Here is a 14,060-nt window from a genome sequence, read left to right as displayed (position 1 = left end):
AGAAAGAAGGTTGAAGTTGAAAAATATAAAACATAAATATTACATTACTAATATTATCAAAATAAAATATTTTCCTAACAAGTTAGTATTTTCAAATTGTTAATTAATGCATCTATTGTGAGTATTTAAAGAAATAGTAAATTTTCAATCATTGTCATCCTCTTTATAATCTTTTCCCCCTCTTGCCACTTGGTATATTGAGAATGATATATGAAAGAGAGGGAAAAAGTGAGAAGAAAAAGTAAAAAATAAAATAATTTTTTGGTGTAATAGTCCTGTAGCAATTACGTAACGGCCGTAGCAGCCTTTACGTAACGGTCGTGGTCCGTAACGGCTGCTCTGGCCGTGATTTTTCTTCCCATCGATTTTGCGGTGTGTAACGGTATCGGTAACCCAAAAAACTGTTACGTAACAGCGTTACGTAACGGTCGTGGCCTTTATTTAAAACCATGGCGTGCGCATGAAATATGATTTTTTTTATTGTCAAAATTTAAATGTACCTTACCGTTTTGCTTGTTGTTTGTATATCAATGATTCAATGTATGCATGTAATTTGGAATAGATTTTGAAAATTTGTATCAAATCTTAAGATTCGATTCAAATCTTGGTTCCCAAAATTGGAGTTTCAATTCATGATTTGAATCTTGATTTGACAACTAATTATTATCAACTTGCAAATAATGGAGGTGATCTCAGTTATCAATGTTCTCTGGGCAAGGATAACGGATAAACTGTTAGATTACATTCTATTTCATTGTCCATTTGCTGAAAATGAGCTTACAAGAAATGCAACGATGGGCAACAGTAGGTTCCCTCTATATGTCCACGAGGCTTGAACTTTTTTGTGCGAAAAGAGCTTTTCAGAGGAAAGGTACCAAGAAGACTTGGACCCTAATTCCTTTTACTACTTTTTGAACCATATGGACAGAAAGAATGCTCTTGAAGCGATGGAAATTACTTTCCATATCTAGCTCCAAACTCCTTTTTTTTCCTTGGAGAAGATAGGTTATAGTCTAACTGTAGTGACACTGTAAGTTTTGTTGGTAGCTTCCCATTCCACTAGTTTTTACAAATGTGTTTTGGTTGAGAGCTACATATTAGTTTCAAGGCAATCCCTTTAATACATATAGTTTTTAACTGGTCCAAGAAAAAAAATCCCCAAGCTCCAAAAAATCAACCAATCTTTATCATAGACAATCTGCCCCTCTTTCTTTTTTTTGTCTTCCTATCCTTCCCCCTCATGTTGATTCTACATACTTACCCTCATTAGAAGTGCTCCATTTTTGTCTTCCCATCTACTTCTTATTTCATTTCCTCATACCTAAGCCAGTCTCCTCAAAATTTGAGGAAATTCAAAAAATATTTCCTCAAGACAATTATGTAGGGGAGGGTAAACGACAGAAGGAGTTAATTTTGGCGAAATATGGAGTAAGGAGTAGCAAGGATTGGGTGGACTCCTAAAGTTAGAAGAGATGGTTATGCAGTCAATTTCTGGCAAGCACTTGGGAGAATATCTTGACTATCAACAACTTGCAAGGAATGGTGAAGACCTAATGAAATCAATATTTATCATGCAAAAATAATGGATAAATAGTTAATCATATTGTGCTTCATTGTCCATTTGCTAAAAGTATCAGTTGACAAATGTAATAATGGATAACTACTGGTTTGCTCCAAGATCACAAAGAATGGGAAAAAAAAATTTTACGGCAAAACTTTCCTAGAACAGGTTTTTTGGAGGAAAACTGCAGAGAAGACTCTCTCTCTCATTCCATTTGCTACTTTTTGAACTATATGGAGAGAAGGAACCAATACAGTGATGGAGACCCACGAATGGGCAACTTTAGATATTTATATTGTAGCTAGGATTTCTATTTTAGTATAGGAAATATCTGGTTATTTTTATAATTTTCAGTTGTAACGTTAGATGTACAAGTACTCTCTTTGTAATGTATGAAACAGTCATTGTATGAATCTGATTTCCAGAACTGGTTTTCCCTCTCTCTCTCATGTAGGTTCTCCCCCCGCCCCCTCTCCTTCTTCCTCCTCCTCCTCTTCTCTTTCTGTTCTGTTCTGCTCTTCTCTGCTCTGTCTCCTTCTTCCTCCTCTATTCTTCTTTCTTCTCCGTCTGTTCTTCTCTATTCTGTTCTTCTCTAACTCTCTCTTCTGTTCTGTCCCAGACTCCCCATCCTGCTACATTTTCTCCATTCTCCCTACTTCTCTCTTCTTCTTTTCCTCCTCTCTATTTCTCTCACACTTCTCTGATTATAATTCCTATTTCTGTCATCAACTTGGTATCAGAGAAAATTTCAATTCACCAATTGTCTTCCCCTATCATCGCTTGGAACTCATACACCAAAAAGGTTCTAAGTTACAACTCCTACAACAGTTTCCATTGAAGAATCGTCCAAAAAAAAAAAACCCAAACCACAACAACCAAATAAATGCAATTCTCTTTGACAGGCTTCAGTTGCTGCAGAATGAAGAGTTCAGAGTTCACTGAATCAAATTCAAACACTGTACCAGTGCAAATATTTTCCAGAAAATTTCAGTCGTGCCCAACTTTCAAACACCATTTCCAGGCATCATTTGACCACACTTACCACACCATTGAAGACAGGCACCACTGAAAAGCCATCACCTGAAATTTCATCACTGCCTGATCACCAGTGAAGCCTCACTTGCCGGCCTAAACATCCTCCTGATCACCCTTCAAAATCCCATGTTTGACATTACTTTCTTCATGCACCACCACCACCAAGAGACTCACCAACCCCTGATCTGCCACCAGCCCGAAGACCTTTGCAGAATCTTTGTGCCAGCAGTGCACTCAATGCACCAGCAGTTCACGCACCCCCTGCACCAACAGCACACATGGAGAGTTCCAGAATCACGTAAAATTGAATTTAGCCATGATATTTTGGGCCTTTGGCATTTTTGTTAGATTTTGGCTTGGCTTTGAGATACTTTGGACTGCCAATGCAAATTTCAGAGTTTTGAAGGTCTGCCAGCATTCAGATTGAGGCCCAAAAGTATTCCAGGATTTACTGTGAAAAATTAGTTTTCCGTCACAAGATTCTGATTTAGTCTGAAGAAATCGAACTTCAAGTGCCTAACATGTACTTTGGAGGATAAATTCAAACTGCCAGCACTTTGCCTAACTTCCAGAACTTGAAATTTCAATCCTCAGTGTGATATTTTGAATCCAACAGTTTAGGTTTTTCATCCTGAGATTTTGAAGTTAATTGAAAGAAAACAGGCTGATCGTGTTTGGTTCACATTTTACGTTATATTTTGCAAGAAATTGGGCTGCCATTATAACACTGACATTTTGAAGCGAGAGCTTACACTGCCAACTCCCTATTTCAGGTTTGTTGGTAGAATTTCCATAGAGCATATGCAAGAAAATAAGTGAAAAAGTTGAAGAATCTCTTATGACTGTAAAATCCGCAAAAGGACCTTTTGGTAACATTGGATGAACTTATGCTACTGGGACTCCATGGAAGTTGATTTAATGTTGCTAATCTATTTGGTACTTGTTTGAATTTGCATCCGCCCATATTTGCTCTGTTTTTTTTTTTCTTTAAAAAAATGACGAGTCAATTCCACATGTCTAGTTCCCAACTAGTTGACAATTCTAAACAATTGATAAAACCTAGGCATCCTCCTGAGTTTGATGATTGTTCAGTTCCTCATTTTTACTTAGATAGGTTGGATGGCATGGAGAGTTATTTTAATTGGTATGGATTGGGTGACCATCAAAGTATCTCTTAGCTAAATCAAGCCTTCTTGGTTGAACAAAGCAATATTGGCAAAAAATTGAAAAGGACAAAAATTATCTTGGAGAACCACCTGTTACCACTTGGTCTGAAATGAGATATATATCAAGCAAGAGGTCTGTCCCACATTCTTATAACCGTGCTCTTAGTGAGGTATCTAGAGTGATGATTATGTTCAAAAAAGGTTCGAGGGATGAATCAGAAAGCATATGATTTTGCAAATTCGAAAATGTACCACAACTCTATCTGAAGCTTACCACATGGCTTTGGAAGCTGAGAGATTTCTCTAGCTACCAACACATCAATTCCTCAAAGGTCACAATGTAGTCCTAAACCCACCCAAGATGTTCAAGAGAAAACTCAAATTGTCAAGGATAAACAAACAAATGCTATAAGGGCCCATGCAAATTGTTGCAAACCTGAGTATCATGACTACATAAATTATTTGCATATTATTAATGCACAATTTTTTATTCTTCAGTGAAGATAATTCATGAATCTTCTTATCAAAATAAGGCCTTCAACTTGTCTTGAACAAAATTGATTGTTGGCGCTTGCCAACTACTAGACATATATGTTTGTCAGTGACCTTGCTCTTCAACCTCAAGTTTCCATTTCTGACCCAAAGACTGGAGAACAACTTGTAGCTCCAGAGTTTGTTGAAAATTCTTTAATCATGGATCCTATTGTTGAAATTCCCCTTGAGATTACTTCTCCTAAATCTATAAGTTTGTACCTCCATCCCTTGCATCTTTTTTTATCCAGATATTCTCTAACCAAATCTAGTGAAACATTCTCCACCATTCTATAATATGGACCTAATGCATATTTGCTTGAGCTGCCAATAGATTTGGAGATTAAATTGATATCTTTCTTGGAGGACTTGCTATTTTATCAGAGTACATTGCAGCCTTCTAAGCTAATTACAGTTGGAGGATATGATACTCTCCTGTGGTGATTGATGATGCAATGCAGATCTTGTCTCCTCTCAATTTGCCTACATGTTGGACTTTGCTTCCAATCTTGGAGTTAAAGCTACTATGTCATTTCAGAACTCAAGGTCGAGTTTTTTTCTAACAAGGGAAATGATGGAGAACCACCAACGGAGAACCTTGGATGTTTATAATGTTGCTAGGATTTTTATTTAGTTTGGGAAAAGAGCTGGTTATGTTATAAATTTAGCTCATTTAGGATTGTTTCTGTACTTTTTAAGTACTTTGGGGTTATTTTTTCTTGTTTTACTTAGGCTTATTTTGTAAATATTTGTTTCAATTGTAATATTAGTGAATAAGTACTCTGTTTATAATGTACAAAACAGTTATCATTTGAATCTGATTCCCAGAACTGGTTTTCCCTCTCTCTCTTAGAGGTTCTCCCTCCTGTCTCCTTTCTTCTTCTTCCTCCTCCTTCCCTTTTCTTTCTGTTATGTTCTGTTCTGCTCTTCTCTGTTCTGTCTTGTTCTTCCTCCTTTCTTCTTATTCATCTTTCTTCTCCTTCTGTTCTTCTATATTCTGTTATTCTCTAACTCTGTTCTGTTCTGTCCCAGACTCCCTGTCCTGCTGTCCCTCCTTCATTCTCCCTTCTTCTCTCATCTTCTTTCCTCCTATCTATTTCTCTCTATCTCAATTTTCTCTTTTCTGATTTTTGTTCTTGTCCTACATCATATACAGCTTTTGAAGCGGGTGGAGATTACTCTCCAAGTTTAAAGGAGAGGTGAAGCTGAACTCTTTATTTTTGGGAAAATGGTAGGTAGTTCTAACTACAGTGACTTCAAATCTTTGTTGATACCTTCCTATTCGACTGGTTTTAGTATTATATTCTACAAGCAATTGACGAAGAGTGACATGATTGGTTGTCACCACAATTTCTTCAATAGATATGATCTTTTACTGGTCCAAGGGGAAAAAAATGCCTAAAAGCTCAGTTAAATATATATATATATATATATATATATCTTTTAAGCGCAAAAAATTAGCTACTCTTTATTGTAGAAAATGCAAAGTACAGCATCAGGATTAACTAAATTGGCAGAAGTTCAAAACAAGTTCTATCACAATGAGTACTCTTGATCCAATCAAACTAATCCAGGAATTATAAGTCAAAAATAAAGATTCATTAAGAAGCGAACATGCTCTAGAGCATAGTTGTTTGAATCTAACGATTCACGATTCGATTCATACGTTTCATATCAATTCTGCATCAAATCAAGTTGAATCTTACTATCGAATCTAAAATCAAATGAATCGTTGCCGAATCAATCAATTCACCTTGTAAATCTTTGATTGGCAATCGGAATCTCAATTTGCACAATTCTAGACCTATCATATCTTGACAAACCCAACTAGGTTGAAACCCCCAAAGCAACATTTCTTTTTCTTTTTTATCGCTTTTAAATTATTTTCACATGAATACCTTTTATTCCTTATTTCCATCAGTTTTATGCTTACGAAGAGGAAAAAATAGAACTTTGGATCTTATGTTGCCTTAACAAAATCATTCTTCACTATAGTAGCACAGTGCTCTACCATTGAGAAGAAGGAGCAGAACACTCGCCAGCTAAGGTGTACTCATGTTTAGTTGTGTTGTTAAGATTCAAAAAAGTTAGTTCTTTTAGTAATTTGTTCAATTACTATCACTTTTTTTAGGTTAATTTTTTTTAATCCAAGAAAGAATATGCATGAAATATCATTTTTTCAACTGTTGATAAACACCAAAAGTTCAATTGTTTATTATTTTTTCTTGATTCCTTCCCTTAAACAGCATAAAGTTCATTATTTTATTAATATTTCCTAACTCATTCCCTTTTTCTTTTTTTTTTTGTTTAGGGATAACATACACATGAAATATGATTTTCTTTTATTATCAAAATTTACATGTATTTTATTATTTTGCTTGTCGTTTTTATATCAAAATATACCTGCCATTTAGAACTGATTTTGGAAAATTTACCATATCTTGCGATTTGATTTGATTCTTGATTCTCAATTCCCAAAACTGGAATTTCGATTCACAATTCAAATCTCAATTTGACAACTATGCTTTAGAGTGAATTCTTTTAAAAAAAACAACATCAATTTGATATCATTTTGTTTTTCTCTTTTTTATTAAAATATAAGAAATTAAATTAAGAAAGGAGAAGAATTTTCTATCTCATTTTGATGATCATATCTTTAATCTGCAGCATCAGAAGCTAGAATTACTTCTCACAAATAAAAGAGGACGTATTAATGAATAGATTCTTGAATGTCCACAGAAATGAATTCAAACCTTGGTGGAATAAACCCGTTCATGAGATTCATCAAGGATTATATTCGTTGCCTGGTCAAAGCCTTTCAAGACTCCCTAAAAAGGAAACTCAATCAGTTAGTACAACACAAGTTAAAGCATAAAAATAAATAAATAAATAAATTGCTTCAGTGGAGTAAACAACAAAACTTACCACAATATTACGCCCATCATTTGTAATAACTGAGATTGTTTCTGAAAACAAAAATTTTGAGGGAAAAAAATCAGAAACAACATGACAATGAGCTCAAAGTTCTAATGAAACACCCACATTTGATTACCGCTGAGGTTCCTTAAAAGAAAATATAGAAAATAATAAGAGTGGGGGATAGCATACGATCAACAAGAGACTCAAGTCCAGGCCCACTTGACATTAGAAACACCTGACAGCCTCGTTTGGTACAATGATCGTCACAACTTTACAAGGTTTGCTGCAGGAGAATCAAAGGGGAGGCAACTGTCATTCCAGAATAATTCAAGCAAAATTTAATTAAAAACCCTAATGTCATGTTTGGTTTGCAGAATGAAATATGATGGTAACTGACAAAGGGCGATCAAATGATTATTCCACAGGACTAAAACAGGCTGAAACAGCAGCTATTTTGTTGTTTGATTCACAGAATGCAATATCTATTCCAGCCTTAATTCCATGTTTGGTTCACAAGAATAACAATGAATGACACACAGAACAAGGTAGGCCAGAATATCCTTGCACACAGTGCAATATATGATAGTTTAATTTTCATCATAAGTATTCACAAGTCAACTTCAAGTGTTACATTAAGACAATTAAATTAGGGGGAAAACAATGAAATACATAAAAATATTAAAAATTGTGAAAAATATTGGGCATAACATATTTTATTAATTAGGAAAACATATGGAACTTGTCTCAGACCCAAATAGAGAACTTTTCTCAGAATCAGTACACAGAGCCTGTATTTGGATATGGTCTTTCATTGCACAATCAGACCCACACATAGAACATATCTCAGAAAAATAAAATATCTTATATGCATTACTATAAATTATATATGAACATTTTGACCCAATATTGATTCTCCTGGTTGTAAGTAGTTTAATTTGGATGAAAAAAATGTAAAATTGAACCCATATATTTCAATGAGCACCATTCCACATCATTAAAGTACAATTGAGAACATTTATCTATGCCTCCTTCGTAAAATTTATATTTAAAGAAAATATGATTTTTGCTTGGAAAAAGTTTAAATGTGATTAAAAGTATACGTATAATCTATATAATTCTGCAGCAAATGAGATACACATAAGGACGCTTGAGAAAGTGCCATTCCCCCATTCCTAATTTCTTTTTTTTTTTTTTTTCCAATTTTGTTAAGTTAGCAAAATCTCTTCCCCAAGACTTCATCTTGGAAGCCAGAGCTACAGAATGCAGTTAGATTTCTCTGCAAAGTGAGAGAGATCAAATACAGAAGTTAAAAGGTGTGCACCGCAAGTTTCCATCTGCACCTTCATCATAATTGTTGCAGAGAGGGGATCAGAGGAAGAGTAGAAAGTGCGTGCCTCTGTGAAGCCTCGCTGTCACAGGTTGATGTATTCACTGGCACTGCATTCATTGCCAGGCGAAAGGAAGGATCAAAAGAAGACAAGGACTCCTGCCTTGAAATGGAAAAAACCAGGCTGGGGAGCATGAAAGAAAGAAGTATATGGATGCACATTTGTGAAAAAAAAAAACATTCCGAGCCATAACCTGGAGCTTTGCACCTCACATGCTGTATTTATTCCTTCAAATAATTGCCAAACCGTACTCAGGTTATAAAAGAAAAGAAAATAATGATCCATAATAGCACTTATTTTCTTTTCATAACATTTTTAGTCTATCTCTATGCTTTTAATTTGAGTGAATGTTATTCAATCTTTTTTTAAGCTTTGTAGCCTTTTGCTGGCATTCATCCAACTAGACGTTTTAATGGAATATAATTTTATTGAATTTAATGAGCATTCAAAGAGGAAATTAGGTAAAGATGGAATTGCCAAAATTATGCTATTCATGGTTTATAACAAATTTAACTTAATTTTAAAAAATAAATAAATAAATTATTAAATGAAATGAATATGGGTAAAAAAATTACTAAATTAAATAAAATATGGGTTTACAGTAATTTTAACTGAATTTAATCAAAAAAAATTATTGAATTAAATAAAATATCATGAAAAAATTTAAAGCCTACACCATGTCAAATATGATAGTGAAACCTAAGAAAAAGAATATTTTGTACTATATATATATATATGTACGCACACAATTCAGAATCAAACAAGCATGAAGCTCCTGCTATGGATCACAGGTGTAACTATACAAATCTAATTTGCGAGTTACATGATTATATTGATATATCTCTAGCTTTTCAATTTTTTGGATATATTGTTTATGAGCTTAAAAGGTTATTAGAAAGTTGTTCCTGTGTATTGATCAAGTCTGTCTTGCTTTATGGGGAAGGGAGGGCACAGTGCAGCTCCAAGTTTTACCTGTGTCCCCTTTATTTGGGGTTGAGCCAATTCATAACAGCTTGTGTGAGAGTTACTATTAGCATGGGAATACCTTCTCCCCTATATTTTGTAAAGTTAGCAATGCTTAACGAAGTTTCCTATTTTTTGCTGTCTTTGAATTGAAAAAAATATATATATATATATATATATATTTTTAAGAAACTGACCTCACCTTTCATTTATACCTACTCTGACTTCCACAAAATAACACCAACATATCTTGACATTTAGAAGTAATGACTCTTATACCCCCTCTACTAGTTGACCTCTATGACTGCACAAATATTTGTCTTGTTAATGAATGTAATACCTTAAATGGCAAGTAGAAGAAGCCCCAGTACCAAAAAAGTTCCCATATCGTTCTTAGATTAGTTTTGAGAATGCCAACACTGGCCAATGCAAAACTGGTCCCATTGAAATATGCACTTGCAGAGAAAAATATGCACGCTTTTGGAAGATATGATGACTTGACGAGTGTTTGCTACAGTGCTCATTTCTCCAAATCTAGGAAGCACCGATATTTATAAGGGATACGAATACAACATGGTACGAATACAGTGATTCAGCAATTTTGCAAAAACAAGGACACAAAAAGAGCAGGATAAGGATAGTTCATTAATATAAAAAATAAATATGTTTAGACATTTTTTCCTTTCGAATGAAAAATATTGAGGTAATAGGCACCATTCATGGGGTTGCAAGTACACTCTGAAGGTAAAGTCGCAGCAGAGTGGCAGAGCCATGTTCCTGCTGTACTGCATATACCTACCTAATAAAACTAGTAGCCCTTCAAATTTTTTATCTTTAAAACACTGAAATATTAACATCAATTTTGTACATAATCATCAAACAGTCAAAGCCTCAAACACCACACAAGCAATTACCGAAGAGAAGAAAGAAAACCTTTAACAATTTGCAATCTGTGTTTGAGACTCGATCAAATTTCTAATGCCTAAAAGGTTGGCTTGCTCGACGCCAACCCTAACATCAATTTTGTACTCGCCAAGCACTGCTTGGGCACTTCAATAGTTCAATCATATAATACAAAACTACTAGAAATCTGGTACGGAGATGCGGAAGAGGGTGGGAAGGAGGAGGAAGGGACTCACACGGCAAGCCTTCGAGAGAGCAGAGGCTTCAGGTTCGGAAGTTCGACCGTTCAGCAGAGAAGAGATTTCGAGCCTTCGAAGAAACTAAGATCGTCGTCGAACGTCAATGAGGTTGAGATGTCCGGCGACTGGAGGCGGGAAGCGAGGTTTGAAGGCTGGGAGAAAGGGTGGCGAGCGGTAGGGTTCGAGACTTCCACGGGTTCGACGAAGCTACGCTCGTCTTGTGCTCGTTCTGCCTCAGTTTTGTGTTTTTTTTGGGGGGGTTGTATAAAGTGGACCAAACGCAGCGTTTTAAGTGTCCCGGACTTACGCCGAACGTGTCCGCCAGTCCGGGCGTATCCGTCATCCATGCCTTATTGCCTTAGATAACAACACATACGCTTTGGAACTGTGTGTTTCTTGTCTCCAAATTCATTTCAATTTAGACACCAATTGTGAAGGGAGACAATCCACCAATTATGGGATGATCAACTAACAAAAAGGGGATAAGTAGGGTTCATCAAAAAATTAAATTTGAAAACCTTGAATCAAGCCAAAAATCCTATCCAAAATAAACGGAAAATTCAGTTAACCAATTTATTTAATTTGGTTTTGATTTATTTTTTTATGATTTTCAATTATTGATTTAGTTTTAGTCCTTAATGTCCATGAACTGGTGGTTAGCCAACTAAATTGATATATGTATTTATTAATAATATATTATTTATATTATATATCATTGTATAACAATATATATATATATATATATATAGATAATATGTTGCAAAATTACTTTCTAGGGTTATACAGCAACTACAAAAAAATATAGAGAATCAAAAGGGAGAAGAAAAACATAAATTTACGTACTTCGATAATATGTCTATGTCCACGGAGTTTCTACACAATTTTTATTATCAAAACAAAAATTGCCTTGAGTTTTCAACTCTCGACTGCAATAGGCACATATACACCTATATTAAAACCCCCAAAATACTCTCCTATTGTTAAAAAATGAAAAATATAATTTTGTATATTTCTCCTTCTCTTCAAATTTCCTGTACAAGATAAATGAATATATATTACAATATTTACCTATCTGAAATGTCATCCTATAATCATGCCATAATTTTAATCCTACAATCAAGCTTGCAATCACACCGACACTCCCCCTCAAGTTGGTGCATATATATCTCTAATGTCCAACTTGTCAAGTGAGTTGTAGAAACTCATGTTGCACACAACTTTTATAAGTATATCTGTCAACTAGTCTTCGAACTTAACGAATGGAAATCGTATTATCTTGGCCTCAAGATTTTGTTTGATGAAGTGTCGATCTACTTTCACATGTTTGGTCTGATCATGCTGAACTGGATTATGAGAAATGTCAAAAGCAACCTTGTTATCACAGAATAAGTCCATCTCGTAGTTTGGGGCAAAGTCAATTTCAGTTAATAGTCTTCGAAGCTAGAGAAGCTCACACATACCCTTAGTCATCCCACCAAACTCAGCTTCTGCACTTGATAATGCTACCACATTTTGCTTCTTGCTTCTCCATGTAACCAGGTTCCCTCCAACAAACGTAAAATGGCCTAAGGTGGATTTTCTATCTGAAATATTTCCTGCCCAGTCAACATCTGCATAACCTTCAACCCAAAAGTCGTTGTTTTTTGAGAACATAAGTCCTTTTCCGGGGGAGGACTTTAGGTATCAAAGAATCCGAATCACCACATTCATATGATCTCACTTGGACAATGCATGAATTAGCTTACTACACTTACTGCATAGGCGATATCAGGCCGTGTATGGGATAGATAAATAAGTTTCTCAACCAATCTCTAGTACCATCTTTTGTCTGTTGGCACTTGATCTGGGTATTCTCTAAGCTTGTAATTCTGGATTATTGGTGTATATGCGGGCTTACAATCTAATAACCCAACTTCTGATAATAAATCTAGGATATATTTTCATTTGGGAAAGAAATATGCCTTTCTTAGACCTAGCAACTTCAATTCCTAGAAAATATTTGAGTCCTCCTAGATTTTTCATCTTAAACTCTGTCGCCAATTGCTCTTGAAGTCTTGTTATTTCTTCTGGATTATCTCTTGTAATGATCATATCATCTACATAGATTATTAATATTGTTACTTTAGGAAGAGTGTATGGTTTAAGTTGCTTTGTTGAAACCCATATTTCTTCATTGCCAAGCTAAAACGTCCAAACCATGCTCTTGGTGATTACTTTAGTCCATATAGTGCGCGTTGTAATTTACACACAACCTTAGTCGTTGAGGTTGTCGTGTAGCCCTGGTGGAATATCCATATACACTTCCTCCTCAAGATCACCGTGAAGAAAGTCATTCTTTACATCAAACTCGTGCAGCGGCCAGTCGAGATTTGCTACTAGAGATAACAAGACTTTAACTATATTCAACTTGGCTACTGGTGAGAAAGTTTCCTGATAGTCCGCGCCATATGTTTGTGTATAGCCCTTTGCCACTAGTCTCGCTTTATATTGTTCGATAGATCCATCTACCTTGTGTTTAATGGAGAACACCCATTTGCACCCCACCTTCCTTTTTCCTTTAGGCAATGACGCAAGAGCCCATGTTTTGTTCTTTAGTAATGCCTTCATCTCTTCCTTTATAGCATGGGTCCACTTAGGGTCTATTAGAGCTTCCTAAACATCGGTGGGAATATGATACAAGGAAAGTTCGTGTGCAAATTTTTTAATGGGTTCAGATATAGTTTCTTTGTAGATACATAGTTGGAAATTGGATACCTTGACCTTCATTCCTCAATTTATGGAGAGTACCTATTTGGTGGCTTTCGACGATTATGCCTGAAAGGTAAGGTATAACCAGTAGAGATATCCATATCATTATTAGTTGGAAGTGTAATGGGAGAGTTTACCTCAGGTATATTCTTAGGAGATGGCTCTTCAGGTACTGAGTTGTGGGGGGATTTGTGATGACCCAAAAATATATATCTGATTAAAGCATAATAATAATAATAAAATAATAAAAATAGTCACTAAGTTAATATCAATACAAAAGTATTTTTCTGTAGGATCCTTAATTTCATATTTGATGACTAAGAAAGACCTTGTCTTAACGAGTGCTCAGAGACCATTGCGGCTCAGTCACTCCTTGGAGGTTGGCATGGTCAAAATGGAATTTCATAGGATAAACAGGATAAATACTATTTGTACACGTAAATAAGTACATATACATAAAATAATGTTTTGATAGGCATAATAATAATAATAATAATAATAATAATAATAATAATAATAATAATAATAATAATAATAATATAGGTATCCTATGATGGGCCCACAAGACTGTGTGGGGTTCACATGAGTCCCGAAGTCATGTGGGGTC

General features: G+C 35.1%; 1 protein-coding gene across 1 annotated transcript in view; it reads right to left on the bottom strand.

The window, feature by feature from the left end:
* Nucleotides 1–11,028, bottom strand: part of LOC131144441 (sm-like protein LSM8) — a 34,000-nt gene extending 22,972 nt beyond the window's left edge. Inside the window, exons 1-4 of the mRNA XM_058093099.1 lie at nucleotides 10,703–11,028; nucleotides 7,402–7,495; nucleotides 7,219–7,259; nucleotides 7,047–7,121 (exon numbers count right to left, since the gene is read on the bottom strand). Of these exons, the coding sequence (XP_057949082.1) occupies nucleotides 7,047–7,121; nucleotides 7,219–7,259; nucleotides 7,402–7,438 (153 nt within the window). The 5' untranslated portion in view covers nucleotides 7,439–7,495; nucleotides 10,703–11,028. The remainder of the gene's footprint in view (nucleotides 1–7,046; nucleotides 7,122–7,218; nucleotides 7,260–7,401; nucleotides 7,496–10,702) is intronic.
* Nucleotides 11,029–14,060: the final 3,032 nt, after the last annotated feature.

The sequence above is a fragment of the Malania oleifera genome, chromosome 12 (genome assembly GCF_029873635.1).
Source record: "Malania oleifera isolate guangnan ecotype guangnan chromosome 12, ASM2987363v1, whole genome shotgun sequence".
Classification (NCBI taxonomy): domain Eukaryota; kingdom Viridiplantae; phylum Streptophyta; class Magnoliopsida; order Santalales; family Ximeniaceae; genus Malania; species Malania oleifera.
The sequence above is the reverse complement of the archived record's forward strand: the minus strand, read 5'-3'. Positions and strand labels throughout refer to the sequence as shown.